The sequence below is a fragment of the Plectropomus leopardus genome, chromosome 16 (genome assembly GCF_026936395.1).
Source record: "Plectropomus leopardus strain MGB_pleo_1.0 chromosome 16, ASM2693639v1, whole genome shotgun sequence".
NCBI lineage: Eukaryota > Metazoa > Chordata > Actinopteri > Perciformes > Serranidae > Plectropomus > Plectropomus leopardus.
The window spans coordinates 28,073,200-28,095,170 of NC_142191.1; the positions used below are offsets into that span (position 1 = coordinate 28,073,200).

Sequence of the window (21,971 nt, forward strand, 5' to 3'; positions counted from 1 at the left end):
GTATTTGTAGATGCAGTGATGAACTGTGTTAACCAACAATGCAGCGCTGTCTGAGGGGTCAAAGGCCCCTTCCTTACGTGCTGAGATTTTTCCGAATTCTCTGAATCTTTTGATGATATTATGAACTGTAGATGGTGAAATCCCTAAATTACTTGCAATTATGCATTGAGAAATTTTATCGTGAAACTTCTGGATCGTTTGCCCATGAAGTTTTCTACAAAGTGGTGAACCTCGTTCTATCCTTGATGTTTTACCAACTGAGCCTTTAGAGGATGCTTCTTTCATTTCCAGTCATGATTCTATAGCTGTGTCCCAATTCAGGGTCTGCATCCTTCGGAGGCTGCATTCAAAGGCTGATTACATCACGTCACAGCGCTGTGTGAAGGCTGTCCCAATTGGTCCCAATTCAAAGGCTCCTTCTTATGCAGCCCACAAATACGCCCTTTCCCTCTTTTTGGAGGACACATCGCTACTATCCTTCGCAGCCTTCCATTTCCCAAGATTCCTTGCGTGCTCGCTGTCTTCAACAATAATTGTCATAATGGCGGCACAGAGTGGAGGTTGGAGCATTGATTTAACTTAATGTGGGTTTTCACTCATTTGAAAACCAAACTCTCTCTCTGGCAAGCCTTGACAGCAGAAATCAATTGTGACGTGGGGGTTAGAGCGGGAACATCTGGTGATGCAACAAGGAAATCCTCTGAAGGCTAGACTCTCTGGTTTAACAACTGTTGATGAGGCCTTCAGAGGTGCCTCCAAAGGAGGTTGCCTCCGTAGACCGCGTAGGCTGCATCCTCTGAAGGATGCAGACCTTGAATTGGGACACAGCTTATATCACCTGTTCCCAATCCTCTCCTTGGAATTTGGGTAGCACAATCTCTCTGTGCAGTTATATATTCCATATTACAATGTAAATGTGATTATACAGTATAGGCTTGTGTTAACATATTGTGTACAGTTTGTTTGATTACTGCATGTATGGGCACAATTTTGCAAACATACTGTAAAAATCATAGTGATATATTAATAATCAACAACGAAGATCACATCTTGTGATGCTCTCCTTTTTGTCTGACAGACTAGTTGTACCCGAGACTAAACAAGTCATGCTATTGCTATCACCCGTAAAGGTAGTCTTGTGAATGTTGTATATGATGCAGTCTTACTTAACTTCCATTTCTTTTACCTGAATAGATATGACCATAAAAGCAACAGCATTCTCATTAGCAATGGTTCTCAACCTTCTTTGTGTTGAGGACACCTACATTGATACACATTAGGTCACAAACTCCAACTTGATAAGATTTTGCTCTACCTGAAAAACAATTTGTTTGCTCAGTATTATTAAGACCAAAACTGTATAGTTGTCACTATAGTTGAGGAGATAACCATGGAGGAAGTGAAACCTAATCACTCTTATGACTCTTACTCACGCTGGGCTCACGCATTTAGTAAAATAAAGACTGACACACTACAGGTCCCACCTGAACAAGACGAGATTGATTATGAACTAAAGTCATGCTCATTGTACCTCCTACACAATAGCTACAGAAACAAATCCTTTGTCACCATGTTCTGTTTTACATCTCCCTCATATGATGCAGTGTACATACACAGAAAGAAATGGATATGGCAAACAAAAGATTCATATGTCTGAAGGAAAACTTTTTGCTGAAAACTGCAGATTTTCCTGGGAAAAAAAACACTTCCTCACTGTACGAGTTTTGTGTCTAAATTGTATTGAGAAATTAGACCATGTTGCCTATAAATGACAATACTACCGTAGAAAGATACTCCACTACCAGTAAAACCACCACCGTTTCCAAATTAAAATGCAGCGTAGTCCTTTCCAGAATTAAAGATTCTTTACTGTATTTCACCACTGGATTATTGTTACTTATACGCTCACAATTGATTAGGAGTGTACTCAAAATTGTACTTAAAGTCCAGGTGAAACAGCATAGAGTGGAGCAGGAATGAATCCAAGAAAACGGGAAATTAGTTAGCATTTTAGCATTACTGGTTCCCTCCTCTTGAAGTCAATATTTTTTTTTATCAGATTTATAGTTTGATGCCTGAAGGAATGTCTGTGGTTAACACAAGCTTAAGAGATTTTCAAGTTTTGTTCTAGAATAGAAAATATGTTAGTAAATCCCCCATTTGTGAACTTGGTGGCTTTTACGTGTCTTAAAAAAGGCGGTTGCTAACAAGTGGTTAGATGAGACTACAGAATGTAATCATGCCAAGCCTCTCCAAACATACCTTTGACGTATCATTGGGGCGACATTTAAGTCACGCAACTGTGATATAGTTTGTTCATCGTCTAACAGTAGCTTTTTAGTTATGGTGATTGCATTGATGCTTCAAAAACCCTGAAACCATTTGTATAGATCATCTTGGTGAACAAAATGAGTATCATAAACGTTTGTGTACCGCAGAGTTTTTTTCTGCAATTATCCAAACTCCAATGGAAAAATCCCATAGGCTTTTTAATAAGGGAACCAAGGCAAAGCTAACTTGTTGGCTGGTTGACCTACAAAAAAACGTCATCCCCGCAGCTCTCAAAATGGCATGGCCATTTAACAGGGGTCCCTTGAGCTCTGACCTCAAAATATCTGAATGAAAATGGGTTCACTGGGTGAGTCTCCCTTTTTACGGACACAAACACTTTGTGCTAGTCCCATGCAGTTTTTTTTTTTTTTTCAAAACGGTTCTGTAATGCAAGATTACATATATATATATATATATATATATATGAATATGTATATGTATTTATGTATGTATGTGTGTGTGTGTGTGTGTTTGTATATATAGATATATATAGATATGTATAGCTCATGCAGTGTTCTTTCTTTCATATCAAACTTTCCCTGGTCCTTCCTGTAACACATGGTATTGTACCTATCTTTAATTGTCAATTCATGATGAACTTAAGTGTAAATGAAAAATTCCAATCAGCAATTTCATCAGCGCTCCTTGTTCTGCCCCTCCCATCAGATAAACGAACACACACACACACACACACACACACACACACACACATTAGAAGTCTATTGGTTAGTGTTTCTTCATGTCCAACATCCTGGTTAGATAAAGATAATGCTGTTTCACTGTGAATTTTTACTTTTCCGGTTCCTAGTCCTGCTCATGTTTTCATCAACCTGTTTCTGTCTTTGTAGACGTATATGGGTCAGTTTAAACCAGCAACATCAAAGAAAAGCTGCTGGACGAACTAGTAAATGGGTGTGTATGGAGATCCACAGTGTGTTTGGGTGTGTGTGTATAAGCAGTCTGTGCAGTTCTCAGAATAAGAGGCAGTTCAGGTGAACTGTGTTCCATTATCTTGGTTTATGGTTTCAGATTATCCTTAATAACAAAGACAACAACATGACGTTAATCAAAAATAATCATACTACAATGAAAATTCCAACTTCTCGAAACAAACACTGTCCTTAGCTATTTTTAGCCGTGTTATATGTGTGCATGAGTGTGAGTGTGAAACAGCCCAGTTCACTCAGCTATTTGGCTTCTCATAGTTGTCTTTGTTCGGTTGACTGACAGCAGATAGTATTTAGATTTCTTTGTGAGTGCTGTTTGATTGTCTCACACCTTGATGTTGTTCCGTGAAGATTAAAACACATCACCTTGTAGTTTTGTGAGTGTCAACATTAATGCTGATATCCCATGTTATCTTTTATGTCATGCTATTTGAAGCTGGAGAGTATTTTACAACAAATAAACATGAGCAAAAAGCATTAACTAAAATAAAGAGTAAGAAATAAAGAGTCAGAATAAATAGTACATCCTCAAAAATCTGAAGCCTCGATCTAACCCTGGCTTGTTGCTCTGTCACAGACATTTAGTCAGCACTTATTCCAACAACACAGGAAGAGCTGAAAAAAAAGGTGAAATTAAACCCTCCAGCCCCCACATCAGCCCTGACTCCTGATGAGGAAGTAGCGATCGCATATATACTGAGCGTTCTCTTCCTTGCCGCTCATAGAGGCTTGTCTTTTTTCAACAGCGAGCAGCTATTTCCTCCTCTGAGTAATAAGAGTAGCTTCACACGGAGCGACTGAATGACTAACCAGCTGAGAGCACACACTCAGCTAACTCACACAGACACAGTGGGACACACAGACATGCTCCAGTCCGGCACTTGTTAAATGTGTAAGTACAGAATCAACTTGAGTCATGTGACAATGTAGCTCTGCTGTTGGTGTTTGATTGTGAATTTTGAGGCAGAGCCGGCTGTCTGGTCTTGTTTAGACTTGTTGGATTGTGAGAAAGAAGTGAACCAGATTGTGTGCCGAGTTGCACTGAAAAGAGCAAAGGTTGCTGGAGTTTGTGAAGCAGCTGAGAAGAGATTACCTTTTATTAATTTTAGGTGGAAAAAAGGTCTTGTTCGTAAACTGAATGTCAACTCAACACCAAAGGATGTGGTTTGGGTGCAAGTTGTAGCAAGCCTTTGCAAAGCCAAGCCCCGTGCAGAGGAGATGAAAAACATCTTTTCCTCATACTTAACATGTCAAGTTGACACATTAAGTGCAGCAAAAGCTAATCGATCCATCTTGCATAGCGAGGGATCAAAAAGGCGTCAAAGTGTGATGGATATGTTTCGTCTGGCCTTTTTCTTTTACAAACTCGGCACACTTTCTCCGTCACCGTTACAGTGCTTTTTTTATTCTCAGGATTATTAGAAAAGTTTGTTAAAGTTTTGCGCAAGAATAGTTCTGCTCGTGGGAGGAAAAGTGGAAGAAGAGGTGTTGAGTCACCCTCCAATACATCAGTGTGATCTCTCCTTTGGCCATGCAGTTCAGGGGGTTTCCAGAAAAAGCAACATGTGGAATGGGGTGAGGCTCGCAGCATTAACAGTCAAATTTCGGTTCCATTCATGTTTGTTTTGACCTCAATGAAACTGGAGGCATAATTAGAGCAGCGAAAAGTGCAGACCCTCAGCTTCCTCTGTTAGTGTGAGTGTGACAGGGGCTTTCTTCGTGACGTTAGCCGGTGTTTGTGCTTGCGTTGGCAGTCATGAGGTTGTGGTAACCAGAGCTGATTCTATCAGCGGGGCGCCAAACCTCAATCGATTTGTCTAAAATCCCCTGTGTGACCGCAGCTCTGCTTCCTGTGTTTACAGTGACAGACACCTGCTTGAAAACACAACCCGTCGCCGTGGAGACGAGCTCAGAATAAGGAGGCGAGGAGGATTCCCCGAGCCAGACGGGCTTGAGAAGACAAGAGGAGAGGACGCACTCTGAATCCGTGATGGACCAGCAGCAGCAGCACGCCAAAGTGGAGCGATTTCTCAAGTTGGGATACTCTCACAGTGACATCCTGAGGGTGCTGGAGAGCCTCCGACAAGATGCACAGACTAATGACATCCTGGAGGAGCTGATCAAGACTTGTCACACTCGAAGCAACAAAAGTGTCCCAAACAGTCCCAAGCTGGTGTCCAGAGGCTGCAGCCCCAGTCCCAGTCAACCCAGACCCGGAGCCGACCGAGAGCCAGTCGCTGGCTTCAGACCAGTCGTTATTGATGGAAGCAATGTGGCCATGAGGTGAGTCAACGTTTTTTCTATACTTGTATCTTTTTAATGTTTATGCAGCTGCAGTGGTGGAGGAAGTAGGAAGTGCTGAAGTATTACCAGCGAAATGTACTAACAGAATCAAAAGTATTTATGGGGCAGAGTGGTCACTTTCTGAATGTGTTATCATTTTAGAAGGAATAAGTGCTAGGTATTTCATTTTTGTCAGATTAGGGCTAATTTAATCCCTTTATGTGCTGTTTGATAATTAAATCTGTTGATACATCATGCTTTAGAACTCGATCATGTATTGAATTTAAAATCTTCAAGCTGCAAAGTAACTATAGTTGTTGGACAAATATGCATCTGAAATGTCATGGAGTACAAGTATAAGATAATACAAAATGAATAGTAAAAATACAAGTAGTGTGCAGGCATTTCAAAAGATTTATTTGCAAAAAAAAAGCAAATACAACAACAAAAGAAGACATGGTTGTGCAAGTGAGATTACTTATGGGAACTCTACGGGACAATAAGGAATCTCATTTTGATAATGACCATCAACAAATTCAAAAGTCATGTAATTAAATTTGAATAAATGTACTGAAATCAAATAAAGTAAATGTACTTTGTTCAACCAGATGGCATTTCACTCTTCGCTAGGGCCAGATTGAGGACAAAAAATATAAATAAAGTCATCATTTTGAGAAAAAAGTCATAATTTTACTAGAATATATTCTGACTTTAATTACATTGTTCCCCTTTTCTTTTTTTCTCTCAAAATTATGACTTTATTCTAAAAATCTTTTTTTTTCTTCAATGTGCCACAAATGCTCTGTTTTCTCTTGTGCCAAGACAAACATTAACAAATATTTTACATTGCAGTGAGAGAAAAATATTTTCTTTCTTTGCTTCCTGGAAAAAAAACCTTCTTAGGTATGTTGTTTTAAAAGAGCAGAGATGTTTATTCATGTTAATTTTTTTTTTAAAGAAAATGGAGAAAGAACATTATAACTTCATTGTATAAATGTTGCGAATAATTTCTGTTTGCACACCAGCGTCTCTATTTGTGTCGTATCTTGTTTCACTTCACAGATTTGATCACACCATGCTTCCTCTTAAAAGATGTGGGAAGTGAAAACATGAGGCGCGCCTATATTCTTCCCTTTTGGTCAAATCAGTTTGAGATTACATAACACCTTTAGGGCAAAGTGACAGGTTCAGTGTTGTTGTCAGGTACAAGTTGTTTAGATGATACTGTTATCTAGTGCGACTTACATTATTTGTAACACAATGCTGAGGTGAAATTCCTGCATCATATAATCACATGGTTACCACCTTTATGTGCCTGACCTGGTTTAGTAACAAGGAAGTTCTGTGTCTAAATTTTCTCAAACAAATAACAAGGCGAGTTGGAGGAGGGCCTGATATGATTTCAAAAACAAAAGAGCCATGTTTTCACAGCACATATTCCTGTAAGGACATGAAGTGACTTGAAAGAGGAAGAGGGCTTAAGTATTTACAGTCACACCTTTATTCCCAGGTAAGGCAGCGGACCTTTATTTGCCCTCGGGCATGAAATCTAAGAGGCTGGGAGGGAGGCTCTTCTCTTTATTTCCCTGTTTTATGCGTCAGAGCTGTCCTGTTCTGCTGTCAGCTATCACCACGTCCACCGTCATTCACTCTCGCTACTGTCCTTTAAGAGTCAACCCTCTCATTTTGTCGTCCTCAACATTTGTTTGTTTTTTCAGTTGTTAAAGGGGCACTACAGTGATTTATGTTTCATATTTATTAAATTGGAAGGCTTGTAAGAGTTTAGCTCAGTCCAGTCCAGTTTAGTTTATTTGCACAACTAGGTGAAACTAGGTGAAGTAGCTCTCCGGACCTCACCTAAAGAAAATAATAAAACATAGAAATGTTGCTCCAAAAATGTTGGTTCCTACATTTCCCATAATGCAACTCAATTAAAGATCTCGTTAGGGTTCATTTTTCTTTTGATTGCCTGACACCCATTAATCGGTCACTAACTGCTTAACTTTAAGAAAAGGAAACAAAAAGCAAAATGACACAAAATTCAAGAAGCTTTTCCTTTCAGTTTAGTATTCCAATGACTCAGTGGGCTTTGGTGCCTCATTTCGAAGCACTATCCATTTAGAGGTGGTAAAATTTTATTGTTTCATGATGTAAATGTCTATTATTTTATTTTTTGTTAGCTTTGCTGACAGACAGACAGCTAATCGCATTAAAACATGGAAAAGTAGTGTCCACTGCCCACTTTCCAGCCTCTGCTGGTTTGCTAATGTTAGCCTTGGCCACTCTCCACTGCACACCTCTTAATACATCCACGGCACCACCAGGGTTGGTAGAAGCTAGCTGAACCACTTATTAGGCGATTATGTTAGTAATTCCATCTTGTTAGGAGGATGGCGTCACTGCAGAAATATGGTGGCCATCCTCCGGTCTTCCCCCAGGTAGCCTCAGTAAGCAAGCGGCTTCATTTCACACCGCAAAACCACTTTAGGATTTTTAACTCATTATGTTGGCATCACTAGCCATGCTGACACTGCTAATGGTGCCAACAAAGCTAAAAATTATCATGCTAAAGGGGTTTTGCAGCTAAAAAATTGAACTCTTCTCATCTCACAGACAATCTCACTTCAGTCATTGTAAACGTAGCCTAAATACTGACTTACATTCATCAGGTGGCCAAAAACAAACTCCAAATGAATGCTAATGTTTCTCTGTTTCTACTGGATGTTCAAATAGGCAACAGTTTGCTAACCAGCCGTTGTACCCATTATAACATGTTATGTTGAACCAAAGTGGAAACAAAAAGAAAGAAAGAAAGAAAAATCAATTATTGCTGCTGCAATACTAGCCAACAGTGTATGATCCCATAAAACACTGAAATACTTTGCAGAGTGACCAGTCTTCAGAATGACTCGTTCTGCTTTTCAGTGTTCACATTTCATGAGTGCAGTATAGTTCCTCATGATGGCTTGTTTCATTATAGCACTGCTCCTTACATGTGTCTCTGGTGGCTTCATAAATTATGTGGGCAATGTACCCATTTAAACAAAGATATACAACAAGTTTGCAAATAAAGCAGCTGCTGAATGTGTAATTCTCTGTCAGTATTGATTACATTGCAGAAAGAGCTACAGACTGCAGCTATAAAGTACCAAGGAAATATCATTCATAGTTAGCTTTTTGACGTGCAGAAAGTATCTCATGCCAGGCCTGTTCTGTACCTGTTGTATGCAAAGTGCCTCGCCACTTCCTGCTGACGAAGAGAAGGGGAACCCCTATTCACGTGCATGCACACACACATATACCCACCCATGCGCGCGTTTGCACATACAAACGCGCACACACACACGCACACAGACACACACTTTTGCTTCATCCTACAGGCAAAACCATCCAGTTTACTTCTTCAGTGGCTCTTACATGCATCCTGGTAATCCAGTAGGTTTAGATTTCAGAGAACAGATGTACTAACAGATCTGATAGCTCGCCAGATTACACTGCAGCACTGACACAAGTTATGATAATGATTTCCAGGTTTCTCACACTCATTTCATTGAATTCAAGGATTTTTCAATAGTGTTTTCAAGGTCTACCTCAGGGATATGGCACGGCGTGCTTCAGGAGTAAAATGAACAGAGTCCTCGTTTTTTCACTCACTCTTTTAGGATTAAAACAAGAGTTTTGCTTTGCGTATGAACATTTTACGTTTTGTGTGAAGTCACCCATCTTCTTGCTTTTGCAATTGCGATATAGAGAACTCACGCACATGCCTTGCAACACTATCTACTTCCTGAAAAAGGGAGAAAAGATGTGTGTGCATAACGTGCACGGAAACACAAAAGAAGAAGTCTTTTTTTTAATGTTGGCTCTTGCTTCTGTGTCTTTGTAGCCATGGAGACAAGAAGGTGTTTTCGTGCCAGGGCCTCCAGCTGGCAGTGAACTGGTTCTGGGACAAAGGACTACGAGACATCACTGTGTTTGTTCCCCTGTGGAGGAAGGAGCAGCCGCGGCCGGAGGCACCCATGACGGGTAAGGACACCTGGTACTGTACTGTGAGGTCAGTTAAAGAAGAGTGCCACCCTTTTAATCAGGGTTTCTGTGCACATTTTTCCCTTAAAGGCTTAGGCATGACATCAGCCAATTGTGATGTCATATTGTATTATAACACTCCTGCAGGTAGTCTAGACAGTCAGTTGAATGAGGCAGCGATTGTTGTCCCACAGGACACTGGTTGAGGGAGTTGTGCCACACAATACATACAATTACCCTCATATGTAAGGACTGCTAATCAGGACCAACCAGAATTTAAACCTCTTTAATGGATTCACCAACTGACTCTACAATTTTATGCATCAACAAAGTCACCGTTGTAGCAGAACCAGATTTGACACAACCCAGTCGCGAGAATAAATATTGGCATTTACATCTCTGCAAACCAAGGATAAGTTTATTCATTTTATATAATGTGGATATGTTGAAACTTTACTTTTCTTTGCATTTAAATTTGTGTTTTTGTTTTGCAACAGCGCGGTGCGTAAAGTGTGGTTAGGTATAGGCACAAAAACCTACAAGCACAGCTTGGGATAATGTCCCAAACAGTTATAAAAAAAAAAACACCCATTTTGGTTACTACACACAGCTGGACTTGTCCCAAACTGTCGTTAAAAACACCTGGTTTGGTCCAAATTTTTGTTAAAAAAAAGACCTGTTTAAGTCACCAACAATACGGCTCGACATGTCCCAAACTCTTGTTAAATAATGTCCTGTTTGGCAGCTAGAAACACAGCTGGACTTGTCTTGAACTGTTGTTAAAAAATAACTGGTTTGGCCAGTACAAACTCAGCAGGACATGTCCCAAACTGTCGTTAGAAAATACCCAGTTTGGTCATGCATGTCCAAAACTGTCGCAATAAAATACCCGGTTTGGTCACTACAGACACGGTTGGGCATGTCCAGAACTGTTGTTCAAAAAGACATGGTTTGGTTGCATATGTCCCAAACTATCGTTAAAAAATACACGCATTTGTCGTTACAAACACAGCTTGACATGTTCCCGACCTTTCAAACAGTGGCCTGCTGCTCTCTGTTGCCTGGCAACCATCCTGCCTAAGTGTCACATCATTAACCATTCCTTCCTCCTCCTGATGAGAAACTCTGCTGTAAAATACGTCATAAGTATGAAATGTACAAATGTAAAATATCTGTGGTTTGCAGAAACAAACAGTGCCAACATTTTATTCTTGTGACTTGGCTGTTGGACGTGCCAGTTTCCTTAATACGTCTCGTCACGCAGCTTCAATAGCCTCAGCACAGAGTGTTACAGGCTTTAACTGCTAAATGCTCCACTGTAAGTTCGCCAGCTAGTGTGTAACTCTGGCTGTCTGCTGTTTGTGGATGAACAGGAAGTGTACAGTGAGTTTATCAGAGCTTTTTTCCTCTGAAAACAGATGCAGCTGTAAATAAGGTTGATGGAAGCAGAGTCAAACCAAAACAAATCAGCTAAAAGAGGCTAAAAACGCTCAATTGACCTGAAAGAGACAATACTTTGTCAATACAAACAACCCCTTTCACATTACACATAGTGAATCACAACATAAGATCCTATATTTCAGTAACTGTAGTTAAGTCATCTATCAGTTGTTTACTCGCCTGGGGTTTCAGGCGAGTCAACAACTCCCCTGAAACTGTAAGAAATTGTTTGTTTTGCTGCTCTTTATCATATACTGTAATTTAATATTTTTGATTAATTCTCATTCACATTTTAACCTCCCTCCTCTTTACCCTGGTAAATTTAAAGTTGACCTCACAATAAATGATGAATTTTAAACTTACAGCTGCAAAACAAGTGGGTTCATTTGAGTAAATGAAAGAAAAAGTTGAAGCCACAGCACTAAACAAAGATTCCTTATCAGCAAAATCAAGGAAATAAGAAAACATATTTGTGACTGTTCTGGCACGTTATCTTCATCCTGTTTGGCCGGCCTCATCCTCCACAGATTATTTGAGTCCATCCAATGGATTTCACATAGTTTTGCTGTGAAAACAAGTATCAAATTGCCTGAGACAACTTCATCAATAAGGAAGTGCAACCACAAAAAACACTGAAATTCAGTAACTTGTTCATGTTGGATCAAGTCAGTTAAAAATAGCTTCTTTCCTGAAAGTGATCTTCAGCGGTTTACAAGGAAGCGTGCTCGGTGCCAAGCACAGTTTCACACCTTTTATGATCACAGTGTAAAACTCGCTATCAAAACAAGGATACAGAGATAAAGATAAAAGCTCAGATGAACTACCACGTGCTGGACACTGGTCTCAGTAAACAGCTGTTTATCAGCGAGGACATGTTCCCTGCTCATTTGAAATGTGGTGCTCACCTTGATAATAATCGGTTAAGACCAGATCACATGCACCTCAGTTGATTTTCAGTGAAAGCCCTTCAACCAGCACTAACTTGTTTTTCTTACATTAATGTTTCTTCTTACATTAATCTTCTGGTGGTGGAGCATGATCCTGTGCTTCATGCTGGGACACATTCATATAATGGCTCCACATAAAAAAATGCAAAAAATTTTTTTTATGTTTGTTTTTTTAACATTCAAAGTACTAACATGATAGAATTTTTAGATCGACTTTTTGATTATGAGCCCCGCCCCCTACCCAACTGTTCACATGTCCTATATATCAGTAATATGACACCCAGTAAAATGAAGTAAAAGATTTTTTTTAATGACACTTCTCTTTTTATGGACAAGAGCAATGTCCAAAACTAATACAACATCTTACATAACTGAAAATGGAAAAAAAAAATTAGACCTGAAGATGCATATATATAAAAGGAATCAAGCACACTGGCGGTGTAATATATTATATAACATGCTGTACAACCTTTGTTGTGATAGATCAGACTTGCTTATCAGTATGTTAACAGTTTTTCAGGAACCGTTTGCTGACTTGTGAAACAAATAAAACTAAGTATTTCCTGTACACTTCAAAATAAATACCCCCCGTGATTACCTGTGAAGTGTTCAGAGTGTACAAGGGTTGTGCTTAAATCTGACTTTGGTGAAACATTACTAGAAATGAGCGAGTACACCATTATCTGCTTAACCAACTATATTATCTGTATCCATATCTAAACTCTGCAGTGGGTGTGGCTTAAACTGGAAATGGGTGGGAACAAACCAGAAATTATTATTTTAAACCCAAATTCGACTTTTCCTCCATAATTCCTCCATTTGGGGATTATTAGATTCTATCAAAAAAATAAGGAAAAAACTATAAAATATTTTTTCGAATTATATATTTAAAACTATGTTACAGAAAATAATGATTTTATATTTAGTGCCAACTTAAGGTAATTTTCTCATTTACCTTTCTTTTTTTTGTTTCAGGTAATTTTCGTGTAACATTTTGCTAGTTTCTTGCAAATTTTTGTCAATTTCTTGTTTGTCATTGCCTTTTTTTTGGAAAACATCAAGCCAATTTGTTCTAGAGATCTCGCCAATTTGCTTAGGTTTCAAGGGGTTAAACTGAAAAACATAAGGAACAACCTGAAAAACAACCTCCAAGAGCAATTTTACAGTTTATTTCAGGAAGCAACCTAAAAAAGTCTAGGTCTGAAAATCACAGTGCACTCTGGGAGTTTTTGGGGGCTTAAAATACTTCAGCCAAGGTAGCAATGGCTCAGTCAGCTCAGTTTTTCCACAAGTTATCACAGCTCAAATTGTGCTTCACCAAACCACTGAGATGATCGTTAAATGTAGACATACTTGTTGGACCAGGTGATTGCTATTCATTCAGCTTGTAATAATAAGCTTTGTAATAATAATAAAAATATTCTCATGTGTTTTAAAGATCAACATATTCTCCATGAGCTGGAAAGGAGGAAGATCCTGGTGTACACGCCGTCCCGCTGCGTAAACGGCAAGAGGGTGGTGTGCTACGACGACCGCTACATCGTCAAGCTGGCCGTCGACTCTGACGGCATCATCGTGTCCAACGACAACTACCGTGACCTGCAGACGGAGAATCCCAAATGGAAGAAGTTTATAGAGGAGAGGCTGCTGATGTACACCTTCGCTAACGACAAGTAAGACTTATGGCGGCTGTGGATCAATGTATGCATTCAGGGGGCATGTACGGAGTGTGTCAGGGCACATGGAAATGAAAAAGGGACACCTCTTCTGTACATAGAGATCTAAAATGACACCTCACGTCACTTTATCCCAACTGTGTCCATTTGCTGGTGCAGGTTCATGCCTCCAGATGACCCTCTGGGTAGAAATGGTCCCACCATTGATGATTTTCTGCGAACAAAGCCATGGACTCCAGACAACAAGCTGCAGCACTGTCCCTACGGTTGGTTTCCTCTTGGTTTCACCCAACAACAGGCACAACTGCTCACATTACACTTCCTTGTACTCTCCTGGGGGATAAAATCAGCACAATAACAACCAGTTTAGTGAAACTACTTGCAATGCATTTTACATTCCAGTGAATGTACCTGTGGTTAGCCCAGAATCAGCAGGTGTGCTGGCAGCTCAGCGAGGCTCGACACAGCTGTGGTCCAAGCTAACTGCTAATACCTCTATGCTAACATGCTCACAATGAACACTTTGATGTGTAGCCAGTATAATGTTGATCATCTTAGTCTAGCATGTTAGCACTCTAACATTTATGAAAAAAAATCCCCTCTGGCACAAAAAACCTTTTCCCCATAGACAACCATTACAAAAGAGACATCTGTGGAACTGTTGAATTGGCACCATCTTGGGGTCCAGTACCCAGATCAAATAATACATCCACAACTAGTACTGACACAAAGACCAGCCGAAGATGAGGATGTCATGATTTTAGCAGGAATGTTATTTATAAAATGAACCAAAAATATTAGATGGTATTATGAAAAGACGAGATCATGAAAGTCAAGCAAATAGAATTCGTCCTCTCTTTACCAAATATCACAGCAACCATTCAGATACTTCACTTTGGACCAAAGTGGTGAATAAAAACTTCTATAACTACATAATAGCATGAGCCGTGGTGTCCATGTGGTATCCTCAAACCCAAAGCCCCACCCCCTTAAAAAAGAGATCGCCCGAGATGGCAAACAACGTTAGAATTTGATGTTTGGTTGAATTTAGGTTGTGATGTCAAATGACAGAAAATTCAATGTCAGGAGAACATCTAATAAAGTTAGACTAATTCCCCAACACACTGTCTAACTTGTAAAAATCGTTATTTTAATGCAATGTCTCTCTAAGTTGCTCTGCTCACGCATAGAATACATAGAATACTTATGACCGATGACATGGCATCTTGTTGGGTTGATAAGAAACCAAACTCTGTCTTTGTCCAAGTTTCCCATACCATGTCATGTGGTGTGGAGACCAAAAGCCCAATGTATGCTGAACATCATAATGTTAACATTAACACAACGTGACATTCTAACGTCGTTAGCCATTTAAAATTTCGTCAACCCAAAGAGACCAACATCTTTCTGACATCTGATGCCAGCTGGGTGCAGTATTGCTGACACTGATTATGGGGTTGTCCGTCACATTGACAATGGTGTATTTTTTTTTAATTGTACAACTGGTATAGAAAAGATTTCATAAGACTAAAATGTTTTCTCCAGCTATAGAGGAAGTGCAGAGTCCAGAAACATTTCCCATATTGCAATTTTGAGATTCTGAGTAACCCGAAAAGTAGAAGCTGTGCTTATTTTGAAACAATGTTTCGAACACATTTTTTTAAAGATCAGAGACGTTTTTATAAATGAGCATTCAGTTAAGGTGATGCAAAGGTAGGTTTGATGAAATTTTCTTGCTGGTTTGAAGACAAATGAGGACACTCTCAGAGAGATGTACAGGCCAGTAGGGGGTGCTGTTTTTTTTCTTTTCCTTTCACACTCCTAGCTGGAGAATGTGAAATTTCACAAGGAAACTCACCTGTCATGAAGAGCTTAGCTGACAAGTGATTGATTTGCATGCCTGTCAGTCAGTGATTGGGCCAGAAAGACACTCACGGGATCAAGACAAAGAGTCCTACAGTTGCAGTCTGTCTGCACAAAGAAAGCTAGTGTTTACGTGTGTGAAGTATGTTTACAGTAGACAGGAGGAGAACGCTCGCAGTGAAATCAGACACACACATCCTGTGTGGAAAATTTCTTCAGGAGATACAGGTTTACAGCTGCAGAGCCCAGAAACAGCCTCTTCTTTCTGTCTTTTAGGAAAGAAGTGCACTTATGGAGTCAAGTGCAAGTTCTACCACCCAGAGCGGGCTAACCAATCACAGCTGTCTGTGGCGGACGAGCTGAGGGCACTGAGAGACAGAGCAAAGAACTTCTCGCCCACAGCAAGCGTGCAGGACACACACTGCCCTGCTGCATATCAGCGAGAGCACGGATACACTTCATCCACCCCTCCTCCGCCTCTGAGCATAGAGGATCTATCCCTCAGGGTTTCACCCAGCGAGCAGTTCATGTATCACAGAGACACCAGCAGCCCGAGAAGCCAACCAAACTCAGGCCTCCACCTGTGCCCCAGCCTGGATGTGGATGAGGCCTTCAGCTCCATGGAGAGCTCCATTTCCAGGCTCTACATCCACGATGTGCCCCACAGCTACAGCAGCGGAGTGGCCAGCTACAGCCTGAGCCACGATGACTACTCCCTCACAGGGTCCCTTGGAAGCAACAGCCAGAGGCCCTGCCTGAGCGGAGGAGGTTACTACCCTCATCAGAACGGTTCAGTGTCCTGCGAGCACGCTGTGTGCAGCCAGTGCAGGTGTGGTCACCAGGAGACAAGGATGTCCCATCACCACCAAGCATGGAGCTCATGCCCAGCTCTGCCTCCACATAATGGGGAGCATCCTGGCTTTTATTCAGAGAAGCAGTACTTGAGAGAGCCCTCCAACAGACAGAGCCACAGCTTACCAAGGGACCCATGGGCGCAGAGCAGAGCCAAGAGCCAGCTTAGCGAGCAGAGGAAGGGCCTCAGGAGCCAGCTGAGCACGCTCTTCCCTCAGAGCGCAGTGGAGCAAGTCATGAACACTTATCCACACATCTCAGACATGTCCGAACTGATTTCTCTTATCCAGAGCTACAGGACCAGCCACATCTCCTTCTAGATTAGAAAGACTATTATTTTGACTCAAACTGAGTCCACATCCAAAGTTCTCATCTTAGACGCAAAGTGAAATCTGAGAAAAGCCTTACTCTCTTAATGACTGCAAATCATACTATGGCAAAACTATCGCTTGCTTGAGCACACTCCAAACCCAGCCTTTGTTTTAAGCATTAAAAATGACTCGATCTGATGAAGTCTTGAAAATGTAGCAGACAAAATGCTCGTTCTTAAGTTTAAAGTGCAATGCACTACGCTAAATACATGCTACTAATTGTAGCAGTGAAAATGATTTTTTTTTTTTTTAAAGCAGCATGTGTTGTTTTTCTCATGTTGCCTCAAAGTGAGGAACTCTATTATACTATTCTGTACTTGTGTGAAGTATGTCATTTACCTGTTTTTATATGAATTCTAGAGGCTTTTGTTTTTGCTGCTCCTGTAAAATAAAAGAACTCAAACTTTGGATATCACTCTGGATATCTGTCAGTGATTAACTTGTCCTAATTAGTAGGAATGATAAGTACAGAACGCCACTGTGATGAAGAAAAAAAAACCTGATCTGGTAAACTCATAAAGAGAAACCTTTTCAAAATAATGACTTGAAATGATTTATTATTTTGAGATGCAGTCATTGTTTTGACAAAGTTTCACATTATGACGACTTAATTACCACTTGTAAGGACAAGCTATGCCAGTAACTTTAAAGACGACACGCTAAACTATGACTTTGTTATGCTGTTCTTTACAGCATACTATGCTATGTCTTATTATGCATTCTTGGATGATATAGTAGCCCATGACTTTCTTTTTTGCTGTTTTGGACGACATACTTTACTATGACTTTTTTATGCTTAGTTGGCCGACGTGCTTTTTTTTTTGTTGGACCATCGTCAAAAATAGCATAAAACAAACATAGTCTGGCATGTCATTAAATAATAGCATAAAAAAAGTCATCGAAGCATGTTGTGCAAATTAGAATAGAGCTTTGGAGTGACACTGTGAGACGGAGGGAGCCTGAGCTGCAGTACAGGAGACGCACCAGAGCAAAGCCTGGCTCACTGTGCACTGAGACAAGCCAGGGTCCTGGAGAGAGGGCCGGGGATCTGCGGGGTCCGTGCCCACCATGACTGTACATTAGACCAAAACATGCATAGTCCAACTCAATCACCAAATAATAATAAGAATAATCAGTCCTGACTGTCTTCAAGATAAAAACTAAATTGTCAGTATACGGAGGATTGCGAGGTCCAGCTCCTCTAAAAAGTCTCCTCTGCTAATTTTCTACAAAGAAAGGAGCAAAAAGAAAAGTAGTTACCTGTTATATGTTAAAATACAACAGTGGCCATTCGGGTTCTACACAGTGTCACGTGACTTAAGAGGGGTGTGGCTGGGTTTATTTTTTATTTTACTTTCATTTTTAAATCATCTTGACCCTCCCTGCAGTTATGAATGTTTTTCCTGATCATTCACACTCCCGCCACCACGAATAAGATTTTTTGATTAAAGATGAGAAAAAAAGTCAGATCCTCTGATGAGGAAAGTACAGTCCCTTGGGTCATGTTTAGATAAGGGTAACACATTGATGGGGAAATAGAAACACAGCAGGCTCCACACTTGGGTGTGTGGACACAGGAGGGAAGTCATGGCGGGCAAGAACCCAGCACACCCCCGGATCTCCCGGGGCCCTTGCTTGACACAAAAACATCATACTATAGTATGTCATCAAGAATGGCCCAAAATCTCATAGTGTGGTATGTGGACATGTCATGTTTTGACATTTTTCGACATACTATACTATGACGTTTTTGGTCGTTTTTTACAACATTCTATAATATGATATGTCTCTACATACTATAGTCTTGCATTTTCTGTCATTTTTTCAACATGCCATATTATGGTGTTTTTGTTTGTTTTTACAACTTTCTATACTATGATGCGTCTCGGCATGCTATTTTATGTGGTTTTCAACTGTCGTTTGGTCATGTCATATTTTGACATTTTTCGTCAAACCACAGCATGGCATTTTCTGTCATTTTTTCGACATGCCATATTAAGGTGTTTTTAGCCTTTTTTTTACAACTCTCTATGCTATGGCGTGTCTCGGAAGGCTTTTCTAGGTCATTTCCAGCTGTTTTCGGAACTTGTCAAATGTTGACATTTTTTGCTGTAGTATTGCACTTTCGGTCATTTTTTCAACATGCCACATGATGGTATTTATGGCCCGCTTTGCAACTTTCTATACTATAGCGTGCCTCAACAGGCAATTCTAGGCAGATTCCAGTTGTTTTTGGGACACAATTTTCCTACATGATATATTATGGTGTTGTTGGCTGTTTTTGCTATATTCTATGCTATGGTATGTTTCCACAGGCTATTCTAGGCGGTTTCAAGCTGTTTTTGGGACATTTTGATACTTTTTGCAATGCTATAGTCTTGCATTTTCGTCCATTTTTTAGACACTCCAAATTATGGTGTTTTTGGCCCTTTTTGTAAATTTCTATTCAATGGCTTGTCTCGGCAGGCTATTCTAAGTACAGCTTCAATGTGATTTTAGGCATTTAAGGAGGATTTTTCAACATGTTATTATTTTGGTGTTCTTAGCTGTTTTTGCAACATACTATGCTATAGCATGTCTCGGTACTCTATTTTCTGTTGTTTAATGTGGTTTTTAGCAGTTTTTTGGACATCAACATGGTATTTTATGGTGTTTTTGGCCGTTTTTGCAATTTCCTTTGCTATGGCGTGTCTCAGCATGCAATTTTATGCGGTTTAATGTGGTTTTCAGCAGTTTTTTGGACATGTCATATTTTGACATTTTTGCCTTACTATAGCCTTGCATTTTTGGTGGATTTTTCAACATGCTATTTTATGGTGTTTTTGGCCGTTTTTGCAATTTCCTTTGCTACAGCGTGTCTCAGCATGCTATTTTACACGGTTTAATGTGGTTTATAGCAGTTTTTTGCACATGTCATATTTTGACATTTTTGCCTTACTATAGCCTTGCATTTTTGGTGGATTTTTCACAATGCTATTTTATGGTGTTTTTGGCCGTTTTTGCAATTTCCTTTGCTATGGCGTGTCTCGGCATGCTATTTTACAGTTTAATGTGGTTTTCATCAGTTTTTTGGATATGTCATATTTTGACATTTTTGCCTTACTATAGCCTTGCATTTTTGGTGGATTTTTCAACATGGTGTTTTATGGTGTTTTTGGCCATTTTTGCAATTTCCGTTGCTATGGTGTGTCTTGGCATGCTATTTTAAGCGGTTTAATGTGGTTTTCATCAGTTTGTTGGACATGTCATATTTTGACATTTTTGCCTTACTATAGCCTTGCATTTTTGGTGGATTTTTCAACATGCTATTTTATGGTGTTTTTGGCCATTTTTGCAATTTCCGTTGCTATGGCGTGTCTTGGCATGCTATTTTATGCAGTTTAATGTGGTTTTCAGCAGTTTTTTGGACATGTCATATTTTGACATTTTTGCCTTACTATAGCCTTGCATTTTTGGTGGATTTTTCAACATGCTATTTTATGGTGTTTTTGGCCGTTTTTGCAATTTCCTTTGCTATGGCGTGTCTCAGCATGCTATTTTACGCGGTTTAATGTGGTGTTTAGCAGTTTTTTGGACATGTCATATTTTGACATTTTTGCCTTACTATAGCCTTGAATTTTTGGTGGATTTTTCAGCATGCTATTTTATGGTGTTTTTGGCCGTTTTTGCAATTTCCTTTGCTATGGCGTGTCTCGGAACGCGATTAAATACAGTTTAATGTGGTTTTCATCAGTTTTTTGGAAATGTCATATTTTGACATTTTTGCCTTACTATAGCCTTGCATTTTTGGTGGATTTTTCACAATGCTATTTTATGGTGTTTTTGGCCGTTTTTGCAGTTTCCTTTGCTATAGCGTGTCTCAGCATGCAATTTTATGCACTTTAATGTGGTTTTCATCAGTTTTTTGGACATGTCATATTTTGACATTTTTGCCTTACTATAGCCTTGCATTTTTGGTGGATTTTTCAACATGCTATTTTATGGTGTTTTTGGCAGTTTTGGCAATTTCCTTTGCTATAGCGTGTCTCGGCATGCAATTTTATGCGCTTTAATGTGATTTTTAGCAGTGTTTTGGACATGTCATATTTTGACATTTTTGCCTTACTATAGCCTTGCATTTTTGGTGGATTTTTCAACATGGTGTTTTATGGTGTTTTTGGTAATTTTTACAATTTCCTTTGCTATGGCGTGTCTCTGGACGCTATTAAATACAGTTTAATGTGGTTTTTAGCAATTTTTTGGACATGTCATATTTTGACATTTTTGCCTTACTATAGCCTTGCATTTTTGGTGGACTTTTCACAATGCTATTTTATGGTGATTTTGGCAATTTTCGCAATTTCCTTTGCTATGGCGTGTCTCGGCATGCTATTTTACGCGGTTTAATGTGGTTTTTAGCAGTTTTTTGCACATGTCATATTTTGACATTTTTGCCTTACTATAGCCTTGCATTTTTGGTGGATTTTTCACAATGCTATTTTATGGTGTTTTTGGCCGTTTTTGCAATTTCCTTTGCTATGGCGTGTCTCGGAACGTTATTTAATACAGTTTAATGTGGTTTTTAGCAGTTTTTTGGACATGTCATATTTTGACATTTATGCCTTACTATAGCCTTGCATTTTTGGTGGATCTTTCAACATGGTATTTTAGGGTGTTTATGGCCGTTTTTGCAATTTCATTTTCTATGGCGTGTCTCGGCATGCTATTTTACGTGGTTTGATGTGGTTTTTAGCAGTTTTTTGGACATGTCATATTTTGACAGTTTTGCCTTACTATAGCCTTGCATTTTTGGTGGATTTTTCAACATGGTGTTTTATGGCGTTTTTGGCCATTTTTGCAATTTCCGTTGCTATGGCGTGTCTTGGCATGCTATTTTACGCAGTTTAATGTGGTTTTCAGCAGTTATTTGGACATGTCATATTTTGACATTTTTGCCTTACTATAGCCTTGCACATTGGTGGATTTTTCACAATGCTATTTTATGGTGTTTTTGGTAGTTTTGGCAATTTCCTTTGCTATAGCGTGTCTCGGCATGCAATTTTATGAGCTTTAATGTGGTTTTTAGCAGTGTTTTGGACATGTCATATTTTGACATTTTTGCCTTACTATAGCCTTGCATTTTTGGTGGATTTTTCACAATGGTGTTTTATGGTGTTTTTGGTCATTTTTACAATTTCATTTGCTATGCCGTGTCTCGGAACGCTATACATTAAATACAGTATAATGTGGTTTTTA

The 21,971-nt window shown here is 39.6% G+C and overlaps 1 protein-coding gene across 2 annotated transcripts; it reads left to right on the forward strand.

Annotated features, from left to right (window-relative positions):
- Positions 1-3,993: 3,993 nt before the first annotated feature.
- Positions 3,994-17,146, forward strand: LOC121955573 (endoribonuclease ZC3H12A-like). 2 transcript variants are annotated; one of them, XM_042503591.2, is made up of 6 exons: positions 3,994-4,170; positions 5,141-5,561; positions 9,448-9,587; positions 13,413-13,647; positions 13,810-13,916; positions 15,790-17,146. In XM_042503591.2, the coding sequence occupies exons 2-6, from the start codon at positions 5,269-5,271 to the stop codon at positions 16,683-16,685; spliced, it is 1,671 nt and encodes a 556-aa protein (XP_042359525.2). In that variant the 5' UTR covers positions 3,994-4,170; positions 5,141-5,268; the 3' UTR covers positions 16,686-17,146. The 2 variants fall into 2 exon arrangements, with proteins under 2 accessions (XP_042359525.2, XP_042359526.2); XM_042503592.2 differs by lacking the exon at positions 3,994-4,170 and adding an exon at positions 4,645-4,853.
- The last annotated feature ends 4,825 nt before the right edge of the window (positions 17,147-21,971 follow it).

Excerpts from the sequence above, each read along its gene's own strand:
- LOC121955573 (XM_042503591.2), top strand. The coding sequence starts at position 5,269 with ATGGACCAGCAGCAGCAGCACGCCAAAGTGGAGCGATTTCTCAAGTTG. Across the intron at positions 5,562-9,447 it reads GGAAGCAATGTGGCCATGAG|CCATGGAGACAAGAAGGTGT; the intron begins GTGAGTCAACGT and ends GTGTCTTTGTAG. Across the intron at positions 13,917-15,789 it reads GCTGCAGCACTGTCCCTACG|GAAAGAAGTGCACTTATGGA; the intron begins GTTGGTTTCCTC and ends TCTGTCTTTTAG.